This window comes from Pongo pygmaeus, chromosome 9 (assembly GCF_028885625.2).
Source record: "Pongo pygmaeus isolate AG05252 chromosome 9, NHGRI_mPonPyg2-v2.0_pri, whole genome shotgun sequence".
Taxonomy (NCBI): Eukaryota; Metazoa; Chordata; class Mammalia; order Primates; family Hominidae; genus Pongo; species Pongo pygmaeus.
Window position 1 is genome coordinate 119993558 of NC_072382.2, and position 26140 is coordinate 120019697.

General features: G+C 40.8%; 1 protein-coding gene across 3 annotated transcripts; it reads right to left on the reverse strand.

The window, feature by feature from the left end:
• Positions 1-431: 431 nt before the first annotated feature.
• MPZL3 (myelin protein zero like 3) lies at positions 432-26137 on the reverse strand. 3 transcript variants are annotated; one of them, XM_054439444.2, is made up of 6 exons: positions 25992-26137; positions 13989-14155; positions 10818-11028; positions 9192-9297; positions 7207-7270; positions 432-3663 (listed from the first exon to the last, which is right to left on the reverse strand). In XM_054439444.2, the coding sequence occupies exons 1-6, from the start codon at positions 26062-26064 to the stop codon at positions 3637-3639; spliced, it is 648 nt and encodes a 215-aa protein (XP_054295419.1). In that variant the 5' UTR covers positions 26065-26137; the 3' UTR covers positions 432-3636. The 3 variants fall into 3 exon arrangements, with proteins under 3 accessions (XP_054295419.1, XP_054295417.2, XP_054295418.2); XM_054439442.2 differs by having other exon boundaries at positions 9192-9357; positions 25992-26136; XM_054439443.2 differs by lacking the exon at positions 25992-26137 and adding an exon at positions 14574-15009 and having other exon boundaries at positions 9192-9357.
• Positions 26138-26140: the final 3 nt, after the last annotated feature.

The following is a 26140-nucleotide window of genomic DNA, read 5'->3' on the forward strand; positions in this document are numbered from 1 at the left end:
AAAGCTGCCTCCTTACATATTTTAAGTTTGTCCTAAAAGTTTCTCTGTACATCATGAACTATAACGTAAATGGAATAGTATACAGACTGTAGTCTACTCTTGTGCCAGTCACTGAGTTTGGCCAATCAAAGATGGCCAATGATTCAAACTATTCAAATAAGGCAAACACCGAGCTGTAGCCAAACCGGCTGTTTCTGTACCTCACTTCTGTTTTTTGTACATCACTTTCCTTTTGCTGTCCATAAATCTTCCACCACATGGCTGCGCTGGGGTCTCTGAGCCTACTCTGGCTCAGGAGACTGCCTGATTCATGAATCATTCTGTGCTCAATTAAACTCTTTTAAATTTAATTCAGCTTTTAACACCACAAACCCCCATCTTTTTCACATGACAACTCCCACCTTTTATGTAGATATGCACACACCAAAAGGTAGCCAAAGGGTGCAAAAAAGTTTATTGACTATGATGCAGTAAAGATACCAAGAGTTACAATATCTGTGCATATGGCCCAACAGTGCCTACCCTCCTACAAAACAAAAACAAAAACAAAAAAAGGCAATGAGGTGCAGCAGTTAACAGCCCAACACTGGAGTCAAAGGAATGGAGCTGCCTCTTCTGGCAGCAAAGTTTCAAGTTGTGCAATTAAATAATAGTCTTGGTCCACTCCTTGTTGGTCTTCTTACAGTTTCCCTTTAGAACCATAACTGAGTGACTTAGTAGAACATTCATATTCAGGATGTGGCCTCCAGAAGTGTTGTTTTGTTTTGTTTTGAACAAAGACATGCTACCTTCTCTCTTGAAGCACCAGTGCTGGGTTCAGGAGCTACAGAGGACTAAGATGTTCCCCAAGTAGCCTGAAGTAACAACAGGTCACATGGAAAACACAAAGCAATTGGTAAGTTCACATTTTGTAATAGAATTAAGAGCGTAAAGCATAAAACTTCAGGTCATGTAACCACAAGTAAAAACTTCAGCAGCTAAAGAAAAATTCTGGAAGGCTTTTAACCCCTTCTGAACTAAGTTCCCTTTCTAAACGAGGCTGGTTTCCATGGCTGTGACAAGAGCTCATGGGATAGCAAAAAGAGAGAGAGAGAATAGCACCTCAGAAGTTACTCAAACAAGAGGTGAAACAAATAAGTCAACAAAAAAAAACACTTTATCTTCCTTTCATCCTTAAAGAAGGCAGGTGTCTGTACACTGCTTTGTGATCCTTCGAAGAATAAAAAGCTGTAACCCAAATCTCAGTAAAAGGGATGAAGAAGGAAAATGATAGCAGCTGATGACTGGGATGTGACCACAAACCCATAAAGTAAACTAAATTATCAACGTACTCCCTTACCACGAAGGACTCCATTCAGTCATTTAAAAAGCAAGGGACTAGTTCAAATCATGATTAAGGCTATAAAAGAACATGACTGAGTATTCATAGAGCACCAATTACCTCAAGTTTAGACTAGGTGTCAATCTACAAACATACTACCCTGCATTAATCTTCACAACACACTTGCAAGGACATTACAAGAAGGCCCAGCCAAAATTGGTTCCTCATTTAATGGGATGTGGCTTTCAGTGGGTTTCTGTAACACCATCTCTTTCTTGGAGAAATGAGGACCTGCAAAATAGTGCCCCTCACAATGAGATCTCTATCTTCAAATCTCTGAGAGCCCAAGTTATTTACTCTCATTGCTCAAGTTGCTTTCCTCTCTCTGTTGAGGTGTCAGAAATGGTCACGTTAGATTGGCCTCAGACAACCACAAAAGTTAACAAGCAGCCCCAAAGTACCGTGAGGTTTAACCACTGGAAATGTAAACTGCCGGTCCTGTCTTTGCCTCTTCTTCTTCCTTGCGTGACCAGAGTCAAATCACAATGTCCTTCAACTAAACAGATCCGCTAATCTGTGGACTAGGTTAACAGAAGAGGCCAGGCCAAATCTACGATACAGATCTAACAACCTAAATTTTTTAAATTAAGTCTTCGAGAAAAAAAAAGAAACTGAGAGAGAGAAAAGTGATTTTTAAACTAACATATACAGTCTAAAGTGCTGTAATATGGAAACTTCCTGAACCACCTAATGAAAAATCATGAAAAGGGATCAACCTGTTGAAAGAATAGAGACAGGTGAGGGGATAATTTTTGTCTCTCATAATTGAGAAGTAAATCCAATCACTATTACAGAGGACTATTTATATATGCACCATCCATCTTTACTGATATGCTATACATATGCCTTAATGGCTTATAAAAAATCCTATGCAAATTAACATTTGAAACAAGTTGTCATAGCAGAATGGAGTAACCTGTTATAAGGCACTGAGAGAATACAAAGGAGAAGTATGTCACGCACAATCTCACTTCCTCATCTCAAATATTATGTAAAAACCGCTTGCAAATACCATAGTTTACTCATAGTTGGCACATTTTAGAAATCAACAGTTTTGAAAAACAATACAAGTGAAAAGATTATTTAATTGCAAAGAACTCCTGAAATACTCCATAAGCCCCCCACTAAAAACCTGTAAAGAGTTTTTCTTGCCTCTGACCTGAAAAGTCAAGAAGAAAAGTTGTAGTTATAAGAAAATAAAACAACAGGCCGAGCGCAGTGGCTCATGCCTGTAATCCCAACACTTTGGGAGGCCAAGGCGGGTGGATCACGAGGTCAGGGGATTGAGACCATCCTGGCCAAAATAGTGAAACCCTGTCTCTACTAAAAATACAAAAATTAGTTGGGTGTGGTGGCGCATGCCTGTAATCCCGGCTACTTGAGAGGCTGAGGCACGAGAATCGCTTGAACCCAGGAGGCAGAGGTTGCAGTGAGCCAAGATCACGCCACTGCACTCCAGCCTGGCGACAGAGTGAGACTCTGCCTCAGAAAAAAAAAAAAAAAAAAAAAAAAAAAGCAAGAAAGAAAATAACAAAGACTCCTTAGCCCAAATTGTACCAGCAAGACTAAAGAAAATAATTTTTCTACTTCACGATTCCTTTCCTTAACTGTAAATTGATGATGCTGTACTTAATACTTTAAAAACCCAGCCAAAGCAAACCAATGACTTGATCCTACCAACTCTAAGGAAACTAAGGGTATACACCCTAAGTTATCCAAACACAACTGAGGTTGAGGTCATTAAACTGGTAAGTATACGCCCTATACTAACTCACAGCTGAAAGTGTACATGGAGCAAAAATCAAAGAATACCTATCCCAAGTGAATTTTGTCTGGTGACACATCAGGAAGCCACAACCTCCACTTCATTTAAAAAATTATTTGGGCATCAGCAGTGTGGCAAACATTCAGAATTCTCCTTCAAACAGTTGGAAGAAAACATGTAATACATTCCAGAGCAAAGACGAATCAAAAAGTATCTTTTTGCTCAGGAAAAGAATTTCTTCATTCAATTACATCATAATTTATTGAAAGGGGAAGTCATGAGTCTCTTATGAGAGTTCTTGAACAGTTTATAAATACAAGAACATTTATTCAATAAATAATAAGTAGTTCCTAAAGTCTTTACTGATGATCTCCAAGACTGTCCATCACTATGGTCCAGGCGAGCTCCACTTTCTCTGACAGGCTTTAGCTGCCAGTGGAATGGGATGTTTCATGTTTTTAGGTGACTCTTCTTATGTCATACACTTTCATCAATATGTCTCTTCATAGTCTGAATCCTGGAGGGAGAAAAACAGCCGGTGTGAAACACAATTCCAGAGTTGGAATTTAGGCAAAGACCACATGTTAGGATCCTCCAAATGGAACCTGGCTTGGGGAGACAGCCACAGTGAAATGCCACTGACTCAATACACCTAAATTCCCACAGAGCTTCACAGGACCTCAATATAATTGGTGTCTATTGGGCTAATTTCTGCTTTGAAGCCCTAGTGGTTTCCTTTCCCTTGGTGAATATTTTTTAAAACCTCAACACACAAGAAAAGATGCCCGTCTACCGCACCCTTTCTTAGCAAAACAAGTGTCAGTGGAATCACCCCAGCGATCCTCTCCTCACTCTCTTGCAGAAATGTGCAAAATTGTGGTTAGGAATTTAGACTAAGTGTCAGTCTACCACTGAGTTCCACCTCTTGTGGCTGTGTGACCTTGGATAAAGTTATTAACTTCTCTAAGCCTCAGTTTCCTCATCTGTAAAATGGGGATAATAAAAATACACCTCATAGAACTGTTATGAGAATTGAATGAGGCAATATATGTAAATTACTTAGCACTGCCTGGCACTTCATAAGCATTCATTCAAGACTAGCTTCTGTTACCATTATTATTATTCATACTCATATTCATTACTTCTAACTTCGAGTGGGCCATTAGCACTATCTGGCATACCGCATTTCTCCAGTCTGTTTATTCTCCTTGATGACTATTTCATATCCTTCCCTCTTTCCCCAAACTTCCAGCACCTCCTCTTCCCATCATTCTCAGCTGATGGCCTTGCTTTCTCCCATGATTGGGACTAGAGAAGCAATCAGTAGGGAATTTCCACAAGCTCCATCACATGTGGCCACTCATCTACATCTGGACCCATCTACTTGGCCTTCCCTATTGTTCTTATACACTCTCCCTATCTTACTTTATCTAAGGTCAACATCTCCACTCCACTTATGCACTAGACCTGGCATTACCCCAGCAATCCTCTCCTCTCTCTGTTGCAGCATCAATTTTTTCCTTTTCTACTATATAATTCCCATCTGCACACAAATGTGCTCATTTTCTCCCATCTTAAAAAGAAAAGCCACCAGTGACACTGCCCTCCACATATTGCCTGTCTCTCTGCATCCCTTCACAGCACAACTCCTTGAAAGAGTTGTTTATACCCATTGCCTCCAATGCATCTTTCTGCAATCTTTCTTGACCCCACCCCAGACAAGTTTTCATTCCCACTATTCCACTGAAGATTCTTTTGCCAAGGTCACCAATGACCTCCATATTCCCAAATCATCCAATAATCAATTATCAGCTCTCATTTTACTTCACCTGACTCCACAGCAAATGACACAGTTGATCACTCTCTTTTCCTAGAAATACTTCTTCACTTGACTCCCAGGATACCAAAATCTCCTGGTTTTCTTCCTACCTCACTAGCTGCTCTTTCTTAGCCTCTTTACTGATAATTCCTCTTCATCTCCCCATCCTAGAAATCTTGGAGGGCCCAGGCTCCGTCCTCTGACCCCTTCCCTATCTACATTCATTTCCCTGGAGGAAATGTCTGTATCAGTCTCTATCTGCTAATGGCTCCTAAATCTCTATCTCCAGTCTAGACCTCTCTTCTCAACTCCACACCCACAACTGCCTACTCCACATCTCCACTTGGAAGTTTAATAAGTATTTCAAACTTAATATGTCCAAACCCAACTTCTGTTCTTCCTCCTAAAATTTGACTCACCCACAGACTTCCACATATTAGCAAATGGTAACTCTATTCTACCAGTTGCTCAAGTCAAGAATCTTGGAACTCTCCTTGAGTCCTCTCACTTTTTCATATATAAATGCAAAAGCAGTAAATCCTTCTGGCTTTACCTTCAAATTATAATCAGAATACAACCACTCCTCACCACCTCCACCACCACCACCCTGGTCCAAACTACCAGCATCTTCAGCTACCTGGATTAATGCAAATGCCTCCTACTTGGACTCTCTGACTCTGTCATTGTTCGTTACCCCCCATTCTCAACACAAAAGCCAGAGTAATCCTTTTAAAACAGACATCAGTTGATAGTGCTTCTCTTCCCAAACCCTCCAATGGATTCCATTTCATTGAGTAGAAGTCCAGGTCATTAAAATCATCTATAAGGTTCTGTAAGATCTAGCTGCTGCGTTACTTCTCTGATGTCAACAAATACTATGCTTTGCCTTGCTGTCTTCATTCCTGTTATACTGCCCCCTTGCTACTCCAAGAATATGCCAATCTTGACCCCTCCTCAGAGCCTTTGCACCAGTCATTTCTTCTGCCTGAAACGCTCCTCCACAATAGCCATATGGCTTGCTTCTCTTAGGTGTTTGCTCGAGTATCTTCTCACTGAGGTTGTCCCTAACCTATTTAATGTCACACCCCCATCCAGTCATCCCATCCCCCTTTTCTGCTTTTTTTCTCCATATCATTAAGTACCATCTCATATACTATATATTTTACTTATTTTTAAAAACTTTGTGAGTATTTATTTGTACCCCAATTCAACAGAGTCTCAGAGGATGAGAAAGTTTTCCAGGCAAAGAACATTCAGTTCTCGGAGGGTAGGAATTTTTGTCAGTTTTGTTCACTGCTGGTTCCTAAGCACCTAGAACAGTACACATGGCACGTGACAGATGCTCAACAAATCACTGTTGAATGGATTAATATCTGAAATGTGGATAATAACCATATGAACATTAACTTATTTTGCATTCTTAAAAATATCTGAGCCTCCAAAGGTTGGTATTAGGTCCCCTGCACTGGCATTATCAACCTTTCTCTCATCTTCCCTATGATACTCAAGTGCATGAGACAAACAGAAACAAAAAACACTGCAATTAGTCATTGAGCCAAGTGTGAGCTTGGCAATAAGTAAACGGGAGGCAATGACAGGTATGTATCATATGAGACCAGAAGTTCTTTGTGACCTGTTTTCAACTGCACCACATCAGAGACTCTTCCCTCCTGCTAGGATCCTAGGCCACCCACCCCAGCCTTCTAATTGGACTCTCTGATTCTGTCATTAGTCACAGTGAGTATTCAAAGCAGGAGGGATGACAGCCTTTTGACATTTAAATCAAAACTTGGGCCTTCCAGGGTGGTATTTCTTATTGATAAAAGACATCAAGTTACCTAAAAGGTTATATCACCCTAACTCCCTGAAAAATACTACGGCTCAGTAGAAAAGTTAAATTCAGGGTCGGGTCCAGCTAAGTCGAAGTCTCCTAGTATGAATTCAGTGGCATAGGACACTCCTATTTTGGGATTTTCTGTCAGTCAGCAGGAACTACTCTATGTGGCCCCCTTCCCTAACCTAAGACCACTGCTTTATGCCCATGAGACAGGAAACAAAATCTTGGTTAGAATTGGTAGGGGTCCCCTGAGTCCAAAATGCTTTGGGGGAGGATGCTGGTTCATATCTTCCTTGGACCTACCTGCATATCCTCTGCTGCCTCTGAGGGCATAGGATGGATCCTCTTAGGTAAGCAGGAAAGTGGGACATCAACAGTAAGCAGAAGGAATGGCATGCACTTACCAGGCACTCAGCGCAACGGATGCAAAGCCTTGCCATGCACGCCTCTTCCTCCTCCTGATCAGTGCTGTAAAAAGAGGACAAACCAAATCTGAATCACCACTATCCTCAATAGAGTAGAGCAGTTGAAAGTACAGGTGTTGAAATCAGACAGGTCTGGTTTTAGATTCCAGTTCTTCCACTCACTAGCTGGGTGACTGGGCAAATTGTTTAAGCCCCAGAAGCCTGTTTCCTCATCTATAAAATTCACATATTGGCCAGGCACAGTGGCTCATGCCTGTAATCCCAGCACTTTGGGAGAATGAGGTGGGTGGATCACCTGAAGTCAGGAGTTCGAGACCAGCCTGGCCAACATGACGAAACCCCATCTCTACTAAAAATACAAAAATTAGCTGGGCATTGTGGCGCACACCTGTAATCCCACTTACTCAGGAGGCTAAGGTGGGGAATCACTTGAACCCAGAAGGCAGAGGTTGCAGTGAGCCAAGATTAAACCACTGCACTCCAGCCTGGGCGATAGAGTGAGTGAGACTCCCATCTCAAAAAACAAACAAACGAACAAATGCACATATTACCACCCACCCTTAAAGCACAGTTGTTAGGAATAAATAAAAAATAAATACATGTTTAACACATACCATAGTGCCTGGCACATAATAAATGCTCAATAAATTATCACTCATTCAGAAGTGTACTGAGCACTGACAAAGTCTGAGCATTGTGCTAGCCTAGAGGTAAAAAGATGAATAAAACTTGAGCCTGTGAAGAGCTCATGATGGGGGTGAGAGACCTGTTAAAACTTAACAAATATGTTATAATGCAGTGTGATAAGTGTTTTAATAGAGTTAACATCAAACTGCTGCAGCAGCAAAGAGCGAGGAGTGACTAATTGTCCCCTGAGGACTCAGGCAAACTCAAGAGAAGGGGCTATTTCAGCTGGGTCTTGGAGGATAAGAAAGAGTTTCCAGGCAAACAAGAGAAGGAAAGAGGGCATTCCCAGCAAGACAAAAGGAGGGGTCTTAGAGGATGAGAAACAGTTAAGAAAAATATATGAATGAAGTATAGTATGTTAGGGTACATAAATAAGTTCATGGCAGCTGGGACATGGGAAGATGTCAGGGAACAATGTGACTTAGAGTAAAATCATAAGGGGTTTTGGATACCATGCTTAGAAATAGACATTAGCATTTTTACCAAGAGTTCTTTGTCTTTTTTGAGCCACAGATTCCTTGGAAAGGGCACAGGGTGCTCTCTTATCATTAAATAAATGCACACACACACACACACACACACACACACACACACACACAGAGAGAGAGAGAGAGAGAGAGAGAATTTTGGACCTTCTCAATGTAAGACTCCCCTCCCCTGACATAGATAATGGAGAAAAGGGGTTTTACATAGATTTTTGTTTTGATTTCCTTTTACTACATTTATTTTTAGGGAATACACTAGATCACGCCTGCTTACTGGCAGAATAATGTTTAATAAATCTTTTTAATAACCACGATCTATGTAGCCCCTCCCTTCAGAACATATGCTGACCAAGAATAGATCTCGCTTATTCAAATCACTTTTGCCCTCCACAGCTATTCTTAAAGCCTCTCTCATTGCTCAGGCATTTTCTGTCAGGAGACATCATCAGCTCAGTGCCAAATACAAGGAGAAGGAAAAATAATTGACCTGGAATTAAAAGAGTGAAACACCGACTTCAGAATTTATTCAGACCATGGCACTGTACAATCTGATTTCCAAAGCAGAAGACTAGGGCCATATATCAACTCCCCCATCTCTCTCCAAATTAATATTCACACACATCACTTTCAACCTTCCTTTTGGCACCCCTTAGCAGAACTATTCTCTTCGAAAAGAAAGTTCACCAGCAGAACTAAACTCAGTCCAGAAGAAAAGAAGGTGTGGATGTGGGGGTCTGGGTAGGGCGCTAAGGAGGAAACAGGCTTGCTGCCCAGGGCTCTTGTGGGACTTACTCATCAGAAACCTCAATAGACGACTTCTTATAGCCAGACCTGCTCCTCTTCTTCAGCCCAGCAGCCTTCCTCCCCATTCTCACCAGCAGCAGAGCAACCACCACGGCTGAGGGTACAAAGACAAGGATGGAAAGAAAGGCCACAGAGGAAAGCATGGTGCCAAAACCTAGAGGTGGAGAAAGAGAAGGTAAAAGACAGGGACATGCAAATATGCCTCCTGCGACATGAGCAACTAGCTTCTACTTTTGCTCTTATATTTCTTCTGATTACAAAAATAATAAATCATTGTGTGAAAGGTAGAATACACAAAAGTACAAGGAAGAATAAAAATGTACCCATAATCCCACGACCTAGGAAGAACACTTTGGTATCTACCCATTTAATCTTCTTCTAGGGGTATCGGGTATGGGGTGCACGGAGGGCATATATATTTTTAAGTATGGATCATATATTATATACTATTTTAACCTCCTTTTTTAGTTATAATATGATAAATATTTAACAATTCCTTCCAGATGTGATGTGTAACAGCTGCATAGCATTCTATCATATTGAATAATTTATAGAACTAATCCTCTAATGCTGAACATTCAAGTTGTTTCGAATTCTTAGAATCTACAAGTCACATTAGGATAGCCAGGCTTGTACATAAATCTTCATCTTTAGCTCTAATTCCTTAAGATGAAATTTATAATGGAATTACTAGATCAAAGGGCCTATATTTTTAAGGCACCTAATTCATACTAACAAACTGCCTTCCAGCAAAACTGTATCATTTTCTTCTTCTGCCAGCAGTATGAATGTGCTCATCTTTGAAACCTACAAGTTATTACCTTTAAAAGAAAAAAGAAAGAGAGAGAGAGAAAGCAAGAAAGAGAAAGAGAAGGAAGAAATGAGACAGGGAGAGAGGAAGAGAAAGAGAAAGGAAGGGAAGATGAGAAGGAAGAAGGAAGGAAGGGAGGGAGAGAAGAAGGAAAAGAGCAAGGGAGAGAAACTTGAAAAAGACTTGAGAAATGATGACGAATCTATAATGACCCGCAATGTACCTCTAAATCTTTGGCTCAAACCCAATTAAGGACTAGAATAACCACTTAATTGTCATCAGGGAATAACGCAGAAAAAAAAAATCAGTCCTTAATCTACTCTCCTCCTGTTTCACACTAAAGAGAAACTACTGTTCTTTGTAGTGTAAAAGAAAAGCACTACCTCTCATCGTTAGAGGGGGTACCCTTTCAAGACACAGGCAAGAACACTGTGTCATAACTGGGAGTGTGAACACGCGAGGAAAACTGGAATTACTTCTATTTCACAGAGATAACAACCCTATATTTACTCAGGGGTTTTCCATGCATTCCACAAGAACTTTGGTCACCTAAAGTTAAAATTAAAAAAAGGGTAATGGAGAAATTATGACAACATTTGGAGAGAAAATTCAGTTTTCAAAATAAAGATTAAAAATTCACCCCAATATACATATTGGGATGGCAGAAAAATTACTTCAACTCAATGATTTAATGACCCAACTGGCTTACAAAGATAGACAGCTTTGTTTATCATCGAGCTCTCCAGAAAGCACCACAGCAGTCACAGAGCACTGCAGAAGAAGGTTGGTGGCAATGAGCTTACCCCTTTCTGTGACTGTTAGCTCTGTCATGGGAATATTATGGTGCACATCTGGGGGATTCTTCACAGCACAGCTGAATGTCCCATTGTCCTTTATGGTAGGGTTGCTTATACTTATAGATGCATCCCCTTTGTATACATTTCCAACCCAGGAAATCCGATCCCGAAATGTGCCTGCTGTGGTTGGGTACTGGAAAGACTGATAATGAAATATCTAAGAAAGCAACACCATGAGAGAAAAAGTTAACTTGGAAAATGCAATGAAAATATAAAGCTCAGTAGGTCCAAAATAAAATACAACTGTATAATGGTGTTTTTTTTTTTTTTTCAGTTGGGCAACTTTTTATGCTTTTTTAACCTCCATCCCATAGGTTAATAAAACTGATCAGAAAAAGGCCCGATGAGGGACTTCTGGGATCCTAACCCTTGAATCTCTTCTAAATTCTCCCTGGAACCCTAAAATAATAGTTTTCAACCAGAGGCAATTTCACCCTCCAAGAGATATTGGCAATATCTGAAGACATTTTCGATTGTCACAACTGGGGAGATACTACTGGCATCTAGTGGGTAGAGGCTGGGAATGCTACTAAACATCTTACCATGCACAGGACAGCACCCACAACAAAGAATTATCTGACTCAAAATGTCAACAGTGCCATAGTTGAGAAACTTTGTTCTAAAGTAGCATCTCATATTTGAATAGCGGTCTATAGTTTACAAATAATTTCCACACATTTACCACTTGAGCCTCACAACTACACTGAACTACATGAGGCAGGTATAATTATTCCAAATGTATAAAAAGGGAAACAGGCTGGTCATGGTGGCTCATGCCTGTAATTCCAGCACTTTGGGAGGCCGAGGTGAGTGCATTACTTGAACTCAGGAGTTCAGGACCAGCCTGGCCAACATAGTGAAACCCCACCTCTACTAAAAATACAAAAATTAGCCAGGCGTGGTGGCATACACCTATAATCCCAACTACTTGGGAGGCTGAGATAGGAAAATTGCTTGAACCCAGGAGGTGGAGATTGCAGTGAGCCGAGATTGTGCCACTGCACTCCAGCCTCGGCAACAGAGCTAGACTCCGCCTCAAAAAAAAAGAAAAAAAAGGAAAGAAAGAAAGAAAGGAAACAAAGCCAAACAAAAGACTAAGTGTGTTGCTCTACGGTATACAACTAGTAAGTGACAAAAGGGAGATTTTTGCTTATTCTCAAAATCACAAGGAGGTTGTAATATAATTCAGCCTCTCTCAAGTTATCTATCTTGACAATTAATATAATCCCTAAGTCTAATACCTGATAAGTACTCAGTGAATATATGTTGAATTAAAACAATGCTGCCTAGGACTTGATCAGACACTTCATCACCAAAAGCCTAATTATCAGACACTTATCAAAAGCCTTGATTAGACACTTCATCACCAAAAGCCTAATTATACCTGGGGCAGGCCAGGCAGGTATTACAATATAATATGACTTACGCAATATGGCTTGTGTAAAATACAGGCTTTCCTCTTTCTTTGTTACTTGGTACCTTCCCATTTAGGAAGCTGGGTGTTTACAACCACTGAATTGCCCAATTTTGAAAAGCAACTTCCCAGAAAAGATGCTGACTCACTTATTAGTTCATTTGTTCATGCATTTATTCAACAAATATTTGGTGCAGACCTCTAATGTGCTAGGCATTGTTAAGCAAAAGGATATGGTGGGAGCCACGCAGGCATAGTCCCTACTCTCACAGAACTTACATTTTAGTGATAAAGACAGATAATGAGAAATAATAAGTGTCTTGAACATTTCAAAGGGGGAAGAAAAGAATCCCTACCACTAATTATCAGCATCAGTGTAAAAGAGTTTGAAACTCCTTATTGACAAAACACGGCCCACTGTGTAGCCTCAACATTAGTCTAGCCCGTAAATTCAATGTTAAGTTCATGAAACTCATATCCCTTGCAAATTGATTAATCTGACACAATCCTGATTGACTAACCCCATGACTGCAACATCATGTTATGTAACTTTAATTCCAACTTGTATGAGTTTGTTGATTTTCTGACCAGCCTCGCAGAGAGCAGCAGTAGAAGAGAGCTGCTGTTTCTAACCCAGGAAGCTCCCCATTGCTTGCTCTGTCCTACTTTTGACCAAGGAGGCAGAGCCAAATAAGGCCAGCCACAGTTTCCTGACCACTCAGAATCAAGTGAACTATTTCAAGTCTGAAAAAAAAGTGGGAGGGGAGCATGAATACAGCCTAGCTTCTTTCACTGGAGTCCCCTACCTAGCCTCAAGCTATGTGGCATTCTATAATGGCTCCTAACACAGAATGCAAAGCTTATTTATACATGAAAGTCAAAGAGGACATTTTTCCAGTGAAGGAAACAGGATAAATAAATTAACAACACTTTAAAAGATATAATCTTCCATACAGCTATGACATTCATATTCTTGAATAACATCTATCCTGAGCTAAGGATACTGCTGGAAGCTTAAAAAGAAAAAAATTTTATAGCATTTTAATCTTCAATTAGACACCTACAATGAAACTTGGACCATAAATGTGTTTTATATGTGTGACTAATATACCTCAATAAGGTATATTGCTTCCAATATTGCAAGACCATCTGTCACCAACATCTGTCACCAACACGAGGTGCTACCTTTTCCTTCAAAGGCAGCCATATAAATCAATGCAGATGTTTATACACTGGGAGCAAGTGTCAAGATAACTCCACAAAGCGCAAATATGCAAACAGATACACCCATTGAGACAACTTAATACGACAGAAAATGAGCAGCTTTAAGAGAAAGGATGTCTGTGACTGGACCTATAGAATTTTTCTATTCAATAGTCCTGAAGGTACCATTTTAGTACATTAAATCTGAAAATGAAGCTATGAAATAATGCAAAAAGAAACAACAAAGAGGAAACAAAATCAAACCACATTTCCTCTGAGTTTCTGACAGCTTTTTTCCTGCAGCTTATTTACAGAATTCTTACGTGGGGCCCTGCGTGACCAAATGAATGTCATACAGGATAAAAGTTCATCTATCTCTATTAAAGTAGAAGCTCATCTTCTACTCTAAGATGAGATGGCCTCAGGCATGCCTATGATTTGCAGTAAAACAATTCCAAAACTGTTGACCAAAGGAACATTCTGAAAAAGTACACACTTACTGATACTGTGCGGCTGCTGCTGGGAGGGCGATATGTCCAGTCTATAGTAAGCTTGTCAGTGACATCTGAAGTTGACTTGAAAGTGCATTTCAACTTGATCTTTTCTCCAACATAACCTCGGACATGGGCATCTGCATGAATCTCCAAGGAAAGGACGATATAAACACCTAATCAAAGCAAACCCAAACACTTAAAATGCATTCATGTGGGTGGAATACACAGATGTGAGTGAACAATTATTTTTAGAGCCCTCATCAAAAAGCCAGAGCAATAAATATTAACAACTATCTTCTCAGGCAAGCCCACAAGGGACAAGGAGTTGATATCTGCATTAATCAAAGATAGTATTTTTCAATCATTTTCTAATCTTAAATCACAACTGAATGCTTGTGTAAAAATTTAAAATCTGGTCACACCAGCGTTTTCCCAAATACAGACTTGTGGTTCAATTAAGTACAAACAATGGGTCTGCCCATGGCTGGCTAAAAGGCAACGTCACCCATCCCCTTCCATCCCCCGCAGACACACACACACACACACACACACACTGGGAATATGGCAGCTTTTGTGGTCTAAGGGACTTACCCCAAGTATAGCATGGTTGCATCATGAAACTACCATTGCCTCATCAACAGCAAAATGAGAATAGGAAGTAAGAATGGGAGAATTTATTTCAAATAATTTTCTAAAACTGCCCCCAAGGTACTATCTAGTTTTTCCCTTTTTCTTAAAGCTGGCTGAGGAATCACACGTCCATTAAAAGTAAATCATGGGGAAGAAAACAGAATAGGTGAATGCATTCTAGCAAGTAAAAATAAGGTACCATTTTAAAACCCACTAGAGACTTATGTCTTCCAAAACCACTCATTTATCCAACTCTGACACTTCATCTCCCTAAAAAGGGCTGGCACTTTGTTCTAACCAGTTCCTTCTGCTTTCAGAGAACAAAAACTTATCTTTCCCTACAGAGGCATATTTTAGGAAATGACATTGCCAGTACTTTGTTCTTCCTGCTTCCTTATCTACCTCAAGAAGCCGTGAATCTTCTGGTGGCCAAGAAAAACAGAGCAGCAAGATTTCAGAAAAGTGCAAACCCACACGCTGTCCTGAAAATCAGCAGTGCTTCTGGTACAGGCAGAATGGTGTAGTGATTGAGCACGCAGGCCACGGCTCCTACGCCAGAGGGTCTGGGTTCAAATCCCGGCCCTGTCACCTGCTGGCTCTGCAGCCTTAGCAAGTTACTGTACTTCTTCAGTCTTCTCACCCTCATGGGAATGATAATAACAGTACTTACCTCAGAAGGCCACTGTGAGGATTAAAAGAGTTAAAACACATACAACACTAAGAAGCCTACCCAAACCAGAGTAAGTGCTCAGTGCGTGTTAGACAGTGTCATTGTCATTATTGCCACCTCTTCAGTCCTGCCCACACACTCTCAACCTTTCCTGTCACAGTTATGAGTCATCAATTCCACTGCCTTTACCTCTGCCAGCTTTGAATCATTTTTCTTGCTCCTCTCTAGACAATCCAGTCTGTTGACATTCCTTTTAAGAGGAGGAGACCAAAACTGAACCCACTAATAAGAACTCATAAGAATCTGACCCATCCCAAAGATGAAGATTACTTCTGGTCTGCCTATGGCACCCTTTCTGACTTTGCCATGCTAAACCTGTCCTGCCTTCTGTGCCTTTGCAAATGCTGTCCCTCTGCTGGAAAGCTTTATCCCTCAGTCCCCACTCTCTTAGGCCCTCAATCCTGACCCATCACTGTAAGAAAATCCTTATTCATCACTCAAGATCTAGCTCTAAAAACTGGGAGGTGGAAATGAATGGACAATCTACACTCTCCCCATGTCCATTCCTTTATCCTAAAACATAAGTATAATATAGACATTTAAAATACAGATTTAGAATTAGCCAGACCTGGACTTGAGTTCTAGCTCAGCTACTTTCTGGTTGTGAGACCATGATCTCGGTTACCTAACCAGTTCAAGCTTCAATGTCTTCACTTGGAAAATGGGAATAATAACAAGATCTACTTCACTGGATCACTCTGAAGAGCCACTACAATCAAAAAAGATAATTTTTTATTATGATCATGTTGTTCATTTCACAACATGAAATGCTTGATGCAGCATCTGGAATAATAACTTTAATAAACGTTAGCTATTATTAAAATGAACACCACACATATTCAAAAACTTTCAATAATCTCCTATTGGACTACAAAATAAAATTCAAACAGTGGCAATCTAGCCCCAAACTTCTGTCACTGCGTTCCATCTACCTTCCCAATCCCTTCATCATTACTTGAATATTCTGCCATGTCCCACATGTACTGTGTCCTTTCATGCCACTGAGCCTCTCTTTGAACAGGTCTCTGTCTGAAAGGCTCTCCCCACCTCTAATAATCCTGCCTGGGTTGTTCCCCACCACGCCACATCCCAACATTCACACACCTTCAAATTCCAGCTCAAATATTGGCCCCCTTTGCGGTGCCTTCCCAAATTTCCTGATATGGTTCATCGCCCTTTCTCCTCCTAACACTAGGTACATAATCCTGCACAGGCACAGATGCCATCGATTGCACCTAGTTACAAAGGCTATTCCTCTATTAAATGTCAGCACCTTCAGGGCAAAAATTCAGAGGGAGGGGAGCAGGCAGAGGGACACCGAGAGAAACAGGTGGACAGGTCACCAGAAATTCTAGTATAGGAACAAAGCATGCTTGTAAATCACCCACTTTATTCCTATCACCTTTTTTATAATACATTCAATACTCTTAACTCCCCTACACTCCGTTCAGAAAAAGCTCAGCTCTAGATGACCACAACTAGACTGGGCTAGTATACCCTGAACAAGAAAAATCACACAACTGGACAATTATCATAAGAAATGCGTGAATATCTCCCACAGCTGAGTCCTCAATGAGACCTGGCAAACCTTTAACTGGCCTTGCTTAGCTTCCTATTCCATGATTCCTCAAGCCCTTGTCATTCTCCCTTAGTCCTCCATGCAACCTCCAAACCCCGCATTCTCAGAAGAAAATGTTACCTCTTACATTGTCATGAAACTTGAGGCCATATAAACAGCCCAGGCACACACATTCCTGCATCTGCTCCCATCCTTACTTCCAACCTGAAAGGATGTGGTGTCCCTTTTCCTATGCGAGGCCAGGTCCTCTGCTCTGCCTGGATTCATCCCCTCCATTCCCTGCTTTAGCAGAAAAACCTCCCTAGGCCAGGCGTGGTGGCTCATGCCTATATTCCCAGCACCTTGGGAGGCCGAGGCAGGCAGATCACATGAGGCCAGGAGTTCAAGAGCAGCCGGGGCAACATGGCGAAACCCTGTCTCTACTAAAAATACAAAATAAATTAGCCGGGCTTGGTGCCACATGCCTGTAGTCCCAGCTACTCAGGAGGCTGAGGCAGGAGAATTGCTTGAACATGGGAAGCAGAGGTTGCAGTGAGCTGAGATCACACCACTGCACTCCAGCCTGGGTGACTGAACGAGACTCTGTCTCAAAAAAAAAAAAAACAAAAAAAACCTTTCTTCAACCCCTCCCCTTCAGACTCTAAATACACAGGTATCTCCCATCCTTAAAAACAAATAGCAATTTTAAAAAAATCTTTCCTTAACGCTGTAATATTACTCTAGTTACCAACTACTGCCCGTTCTCTCCTTTCTAAGCCAAGTTTGTGAAAGAGTGGTCTACACTTGAGGTCTCCATTTCCTCTTTCCCATTCACTTATGGACCTTATGGTACAACTGAACTCCACTACCACTTCTGGTAAAAGGCATCATATATCTTAAAATTGTAAAATCCGAGGGATAAAAACTCCAGTAGACATCTTTCTATACTTATTTTACTGGATCCTCTGCCAGTGACTCATTGCTCCTTGAACTTCTCTATCCCAAAGCTTGCATGACAATTCTCTCATTCATTCACTCATTCTTCAAACATACATTTATTGAGCATCTGTTTTGTGCCATCCTCTGGGTTTGGAATTAAATGCAAGCAAAATAAACACACTCCCTTGTATACTTGAAATACAGCAGAAGTTTGATACATTAATTAAATAATCATAAAGACAAATGCACAATTAACAAACTTGGATAACTACTATGAAGGAAGGAAAAAGAAAGTGGCTATGGGTATGGCCCCTGTTAAGATGGGGGAGAGGAGAGTGGTTAATGAAAGCTTCCCTGGAAGTTACTCTTGAGCTAAGATCTGAAGAAAAAGGTAACAAGGTGAGGAGAGGGAGGGCATTCTAGGCAGAGGACACAGCACATGCAAAGGTCCTGCACCAGGAAGGAGCTCAGTCAGTCAAGGAGCTGAAAAGAAGGAGTATGACTGCAACACAAAAAACACGAAAGGGAGAGAAAATAGAATGAGATGTGGCTGGGAGGTAAACAAAAGCCAGACCAGGCAGGACCTTCCAGATTTGGGTCCTCATCCTTAGTGTAATAGGAAGCCATGGAAAGTACTTAACTGTGGGACTGAGCAAGAAGAGATCTAATGAAATTTGCATTCTTAAAAGATCACTTCAGGCCAGCGCGGTGGCTCACGCCTATAATCCCAGCACTTGGGAGGCCGAGGCGGGCGGATCACGAGGTCAGGAGATCGAGACCATCCTGGCTAACTCGATGAAACCCCGTCTCTACTAAAAATACAAAAAATTAGCCAGGCATCATGGCCGGCGCCTGTAATCCCAGCTACTCAGGAGGCTGAGGCAGGAGAATGGCGTGAACCCGGGAGGTGGAGCTTGCCGTGAGCCGAGATCACGCCACTGCACTCCAGCCTGGGCGACAGAGCAAGACTCTGTCTCAAAAAAAGAAAAAAAAAAAAAAAAAGATGACTTTAGAGAAGACACTTACAAGGAATCAAGAGTGAATATGGGGAAATTCAGCATGTTGGCAGGCCGAGGCGGGTGGATCACCTGAAGTCAGGAATTCGAGACCAGCCTGGCCAACATGGCGAAACCCCGTCTCTACTAAAAATGAAAAATTAGCCAGGCGTGGTGGTGGGAGGCGGAGGTTGCGGTGAGCCGAGATGGCACCACTGCACTCCAGCCTGGGCAATAGAGCAAGACTTCGTCTCTTAAAGAAAAAAAAAAAAAGTGAATGAGTGAATATGGGGAAATTACTGAGGAGGCTACTACGATAGTCAATTAAGAAAGAAGGGAAGTTTGAACTAAGTATGGCTGTGGAATGTTAGGGAAAGGGAGGTATCAAGGATGACTCCCAGGTTTCTGACTTGCTGATGTCATTCACTGAGACAGGAAGACTAGAAAAGTACTAGGCTTGGCAAGGGAACAGGAGTTTGATTCTGGATGCATTTAAGGTGCTTCTGAGATACCCAAGGGATAATGTCAAGGGAGCAGTTGGTTTAGGGCAAAGGTGAGCAAATTATGGCCCATGAGCTAAATGGAAGCAAATGGATCTAGTGGAAAGGGAACAAACTAAAAATAACTAGCAACTGACCTTACTGCTAGCTCTGGGTGTGACCATATTGGCCTAAATCAAATATGACATCCAGTGGTCTTTTGGTAAACAGCTAAAAAAAATTTACAATGTCTTTTAAAAATAAAGTTTTATTAGAACACAGCCATGTTCATTTGTTGATGTATTATCTGTGGCTGCATTTTTTGCAGAATTGAATAGTTGCCACCAGAGACCATGTAGCCCACAAAGTCTAAAATACTCTCTGGCCTTTTACAGAAAATGTTTGTCAATCCTTGGTTTAGAACAAAGAGATATGGGTTACAATTTAAGATCAGAATCTGTTTAGTTTCCCTCCAACCAACTCCACCACTGACTGTGTTACACATACACACACGTATTCACTCTCTCTCTGTCTCCCCACTTCTCTGACAGTACGTATCAAATATCTAAGGCTGTTCTTTTCTTAACCATCTTTTAAACACTGGTGTTCCTTAGAGCTCCAGCCTGAATATACAGTCATTCAACATGTTCTCCTTGGACAATCCTATTCACTTGTAGATTTAACAACCACTAATAGGATAATGATTTCCCAATCTATATTACTAGCCATGACCTGCCTCTGAGTGTTCAAGTGTTACCAGATATACGCTCTTGAATATCACCCCCACAGGACCTCAAATCGAATGTGGTAAACATTTGTTTGTTGCCAGCTCAACATCCATTTCCCCTGATCTCCTAATAATACCCTTTTTTTTTTTTATACCTACCTTTTCCCACATAGCCTATGAGCTAGGAGGAAGATGACACGATCAGTCAGGATCCAGGCACGAAATGGAAGGCACAATCAGCTGAGACTGTGAAAAGTGTATGGGCCACTTTTATTTTATTTTTTATTTATTTATTTATTTTTTTTGAGATGGGGCATCACCCTGTTGCCCAGGCTACAGTGCAGTGGCGCATTCTCGGTTCATTGCAACCTCTGCCTCCCAGGTTCAAGTGATCCTCCCACCTCAGCCTCCCAAATAGCTGAGACCACAGGCGTGTGCCACCACACCTGGCTAATTTTTTGTATTTTTGGTAGAGATGGGGTTTTGCCATGTTGCCTAGGCTGGACTCAAACTCCTGAACTCAGACAATCCTCCCATCTCAACCTCCCAAAGTGCTGGGATTACAGGCGTGAGCCACCATGCTCAGCCTAGGCCACTTTTCAAAGGGACTTTTCCCAAGGTTAGGGAAGCTGACAGCAGCACAAAGCTTTTACCATCCCCAGGTCTGAAGGGCAAAGGGAGGAAATGGTGTTACTAGATCCTGATAAGAGTGGGAGCTGTGGACAACCTGACAGGGGCTGTTGTTAGAGGGATACAGGTACTACAGATGATGGCACCAAGAGAGGGAGGGAGCAGGAAATAAATATCCTGACCTCTCTCCTGCCCTCCAATCTCCTGCCAATGCCTCCCGTTGGCCAAATCTAACTGGAAACCAGAGGAAGAGTCTGAATGATGTACTCTATGTAGTCAGCTTTCCAAAGAGTAGAGTAGAGAAAAGAATGAGTCTGGTGGGAGGGGAGAAAACTAAGAGTAAACAGCAACTGACTTTACTGCCAGCTGAGGCTGACTCAGATTTACCTAAACCAATCATTACATCTAGTGGTGTCCTGGTAAACAGCAAAACATTTTTACAAAAAATAAAAAGTCCAGATACATAGGGTTGGACAATTTCTGTGGTGCAAATACTCCTACCATGGTCAATTTCAGGCTACACAGGTTAAGTCCCTAATGCTGACATAGGAAGAGGTGTATTAATACTTAATTGGCTCTTGAGAGCCAATCACATCCTCCCAATCATAAAGATAGGTCAATATGTGATCTAAGCTAATCCAATCAAAGCGAGTTTCAGAAAACCTGCTTGGAAAGTTATTTAATGCCCCCCACCCCGCGCCCGCCTTGTTTACTTTTTGTTTTTTTGAGATAGGGTTTCACTATGTTGCCCAGGCTGGTCTTGAATTCCTCGGCTCAAGTGATCCTCCCATCTTGGCCTCCCAAAGTGCTGAGATTACAGTCATGAGCCACCATGCACGATCCTCCATGCCTTGTTTATGCTCCTTTCTACGTCTAATATTTTCTTCACTCCCTATCTCTAACAAACTTATTCCTCTCTCAAGATTTAACTTCACCTCCAGGAAATCTTTCCTTTATTCTCATGCCAGATCAAAGCATCTCTCTCCATCCTCATGGTTTCTAACGCATTTCCCTCTTAGTATCAGACTCTAAAATCATCTGTTGACTTATGTCTTCTCCAATAGATCCTGAGCCCACCAAAACAGAGCCTAGCATATTGTGGATGTTTATTATAGTAATATTTATTCAACTAGACCAAAGCAACAGTTTCCTCTTTTTTTTTTTTTTTTTTTTTTTGAGACAGAGTCTCACTCTGTCACCCAGGCTGGAGTGCAGTGACGCGATCTTGGCTCACTGCATCCTCCACCTCCCGGGTTCAAATGATTCTTCTGTATTTTTAGTAGAGACAGGGTTTCACCATATTGGCCAGGATGGTCTCGAACTCCTGACCTCGTGATCCACCTGCCTCAGCCTCCCAAAGTGCTGGGATTACAGGCGTGAGCCACCGTGCCCAGCCCAGTTTCCTTTTTATAAAACAAAAATTATTACAAAATAAGCATTAAAATTACACATTCTGGTTACTAAATTATAGTAAATTTTGGTTACTAAACCAAATTTTGTTTGCTAAATTATAGTAAGTACACCACCAATAAACCCACCTACCTACCAATTTTTTCCTTGTTAATATATCTGAACTCCATATTTATGAGCATGATTTTGCCACAAAGTTATAAACATTTAAAGTCACTTTGTTGAAATCTAAATACTGGATATGTGGGGTCTTAATTGTATAGTTAAAGAAAAATAAGAAAAGTAATAGTTTATCCATGGATGAACTAAAATTCAGGGCTGGTGAAAAAAAACAACTCTAAATGATGATAATTTTGTACAGTCTCATATAAAACTCTGAGAACTAGAAGAAATTATTAACTTTTTTCTTTTTCTTGATTTTTTTGGTTCTAATTCACTTGTTTATTTTGGGGGAGGAAGACTTTGGTATGGAGCAAAGAAATACCAAAACTACTTTAAATGGAATAAAACCAACTTTATTCTTTTTTTCCCCCGTACTGGTAGATAAAGCAAACTTTATAAGTGGACTATTGAAAGAAAAGTGCCTTTTAAAAGTGTTTAGTTTCCCAGTGTCCTTCTAAGCTTAAGGTACAGAAGCATTTGTTCAAAGGATAGAAAACACCTAAAAGTTTAGGCTCAAGATCAATCTTTACAGACTGATATTTTCAGTTTTTTTGTTTGTTTGTTTGTTTGTTTCTTTGTTTTTTGAGACAGAGTCTCACTCTGTCACCCAGGCTGGAGTGCAGTGGCGTGATCTCGGCTCACTGCATCCACGGATGAACTAAACTATTCTATACTGTTAGACATCAGGGTGTTGACTCCTTTTTGGGGAGAAAGTTTAATGACTGGAAAGAAGCACAAAAGAAGGCTTTTGGAATGCAAGGAACATTTTATGTATCCTGATTTGGGTGCTAGTTACCCATGTGTGTTCAGTTTCTTAAAATTCATTGAGCCGTATAGGCTTATGACGTGTACTTTTCTCTACATATATATACTGAAATTAAAAAATGTTTTAAAACCAATGGATGTAAGATAGTTTGTCTCTTCCACTCATAAAAAAAATACCAATCCAACATTAATTCACTCAGAAATATCCATCCCAGGCCTAATGCCTTTATCTCTTCATCTGAGCAGGAAAGCATTCTTGCCAGGTAAAAACAGCCAACTATAGAAATACTCATAATAATTAACAAAAACTTTTTAGTCTGGGGAAAAAACAAGAAAATCACATTTTAACATAAGTAATTTTACACATGAAAGAATTAAATGTGTCAATAAAACCCCCAATCTTGTATGCCCCATTTTCTAAAATATAAATCTACTGATATTTTATTCATATTGCACACCTAAGTAAAAGAGAGAAAAGTTTAAGAAGCCTAGGTCCCCTAGTCTACCATTTCTAAATACTTAGATAACTGATATAGCAGGACCAGACTTATAACTTAAGGAGAATTCAAATAATCTAATAATTTAAGTGGGCTTATCTTTGAAAACAACAGGCAAATAAACACTGACATGAAACCAAACTCAACCACATAAGATTTAAAACACCAAACAAATGGATGAACCTTGAAAACATGCAAAGTGAAAAAAGCCAGTCACCAAAAGCACATATTGTGTAATTCCATTTACTTTATTTATTTTTATTTATTTATTTATTTATTTATTTATTTATTTTATTTATTTTTTGAGGCAGGGTCTCACTCCATCGCTCAGGCTGAAGTGCAGTTGTGCAATCCCAGATCACTGCAACTCCCACCTCCCAGGTTCAAGTGATTCTTCTGCCTCAGCCTCTCAAGAATCTGGGATAACAGGGGCATGCCACCACATCCAGCTAATTTTTTTTTTTTTTTTTTTTTGTATTTTTTGGTAGAGATGGGGTTTTACCATGTTGGCCAGGCTGGTCTCAAACTTCTGACCTCAAATGATCCACCCACCTCGGCCTCCCAAAGTGCTGGGATTACAGATATTATTCTATTTATATGAAATGTCCAGAATAGGCAAATCAATAGATACAAAAAATAGACTGGTGGTTGCCAGGGGCTAAGGGAAATGGGGAATGAAGAGTGATTGTTAATGGGTATCAGGTTTCTCTTTGGGGTGATGAAAATGTTCTAAAATTAATAGTGGTAATGATTGCATAACTGTGAATATACTAAAAACCATTCAATTATGCCCTTTAAGAGAGTAAATTGTATGGCATGTGAATAATATGATAAACCAGTTGTTTCTTTTTTGTTTTTGTTTTTTGAGATGGAGTTTCGCTCTTGTCGCCCAGGCTAGAGTGCAATGGCGAGATCTCAGCTCACTGCAACCTCTGCCCCCTGGGTTCAAGCGATTCTCCTGTCTCAGCCTCCCGAGTAGCTGGGATTACAGGCGCCTGCCACCACGCCTGGCTAATTTTTTTGTATTTTTTAGTAGAGACGGAGTTTCACTATCTTGGTCAGGCTGGTCTCGAACTCCTGACCTCAGGTGATCCAGCTGCCTCAGTCTCCCAAAGTGCTGGGATTACAGGCAAGAACCACCGCACCCTGCCACCAGTTATTTTTTAAAAGGCAAAAAATCTATTCCACAAGTACACAGAGATTGTAAAATCAACTTTTAATGTTTGATTGAATTATATGGTCTGCTGGACTTGACAGATGCTCTTCAAAGCAAAATGACATTAGATTTAAGAAAACACCATTTCCAGATTTTTTTTTCTCAATAAGACAATATTTGAATATTTCTCGTGTGTGTGTGTGTGTGTGTGTGTGTGTGTGTGAAAGAGAGAGAGAGAGAGGACTGGGTTTATTAGGAGTGACGGCAGGCCAGCCTAAATATCATACTGCAAAGTCATTTAGCTAAAAAACTGGTGACTTATGATGACACAGGCAGCTGGGAGGGATCGGGGGTGTGCTGGCAACATGAATATTGTCACCAGTTAAAATAAAAACTTTCCAGCCTTAACTGCTAAGATTTAGGACATCTGAAGTCTTTAAAGTCTTTATATTCATATAATATTAAATATCTCTTTCAGAAATCCCCATTACCCTCAAGGAAATTTTATAAATTTAGCAATTCACTCTAATACTAGATATACTAATATTTTATTTCCCAGGAAGACACACATACACAAAATCCAGGAAATAATTGTACCTTAAAATGAAGGTAATTAGGTTGGACTGAAATTTATGCAATTTGAAAATTATATGAAAGCAAAACTCACCTAAATTTTAAGATGTGAACGTCAGTGTGAAAACTCTACTTCTGATATTACTTAATAGATTAAATTTTAACAGAATTTATATGCTCTTTCTTGTATTAAAAAAAGTTATGAAAATGCTAAAGCAGTTGCTTTTTTCATCGATATGCTTCTCTGATAATGAATCACATCACATCCCTTCTGTGACTAACAAATATTTCATTTTATAGACCACAATAATCACCTACAAAAAATAAAATTACCAACTGTCATGATTTTGTTTCCCAAAACTACTGGGACAAACTACTGAATGCTAGAACTGTCTTTTTTCTAATTAGGGTATACAGCGCCCAAACCGCAGCAGTCAACCACTGATAATCACATCACAAAATAACACCGGGTGCCCCCAAAGCCAGAGCTCTTTGTGGTTCCAACAAATATGCCATCACCAAACTACAATGGCAGGTCACGCAAGGTGGAAAAGCTCCCAAGGCTCAGGAAAGGACTGACAAAATACCAACTATCCTCAACGGGGTGGTGATGACATCGTCCCAACGTACCGCTCCCTCCCTCCATCCCAGAGCTATGCGGGGGCTTTCTGGAGACCCTCCCCACCAGGAACCGGAAAAGCGACCATCTTCCTTAATCCCCCGGCCGGAAGTGGAGCGTAGCCAGCCGGAGCACTCACCCTGGAAGAACAGGACGCCCAGCAGAGGGAAGAGAGCGCAGCCACGGCTTCCAGCTGCTCCTCTCTGCTGCATCCCGGCAGCTCTGCAGTTACTTGCACACCTTGTTTACAGCTCCCAGTAACGACACAGGTAACACCGGAAGTGACGT

Coding starts and splice junctions, on each gene's coding strand:
- MPZL3 (XM_054439442.2), bottom strand. CDS start 26,064: ATGCAGCAGAGAGGAGCAGCTGGAAGCCGTGGCTGCGCTCTCTTCCCT. Junction 14,156..25,991: donor GGGCGTCCTGTTCTTCCAGG/GTGAGTGCTCCG, acceptor TGCTTTGATTAG/GTGTTTATATCGTCCTTTCC. Junction 11,029..13,988: donor GCAGCAGCCGCACAGTATCA/GTAAGTGTGTAC, acceptor TTGCTTTCTTAG/ATATTTCATTATCAGTCTTT.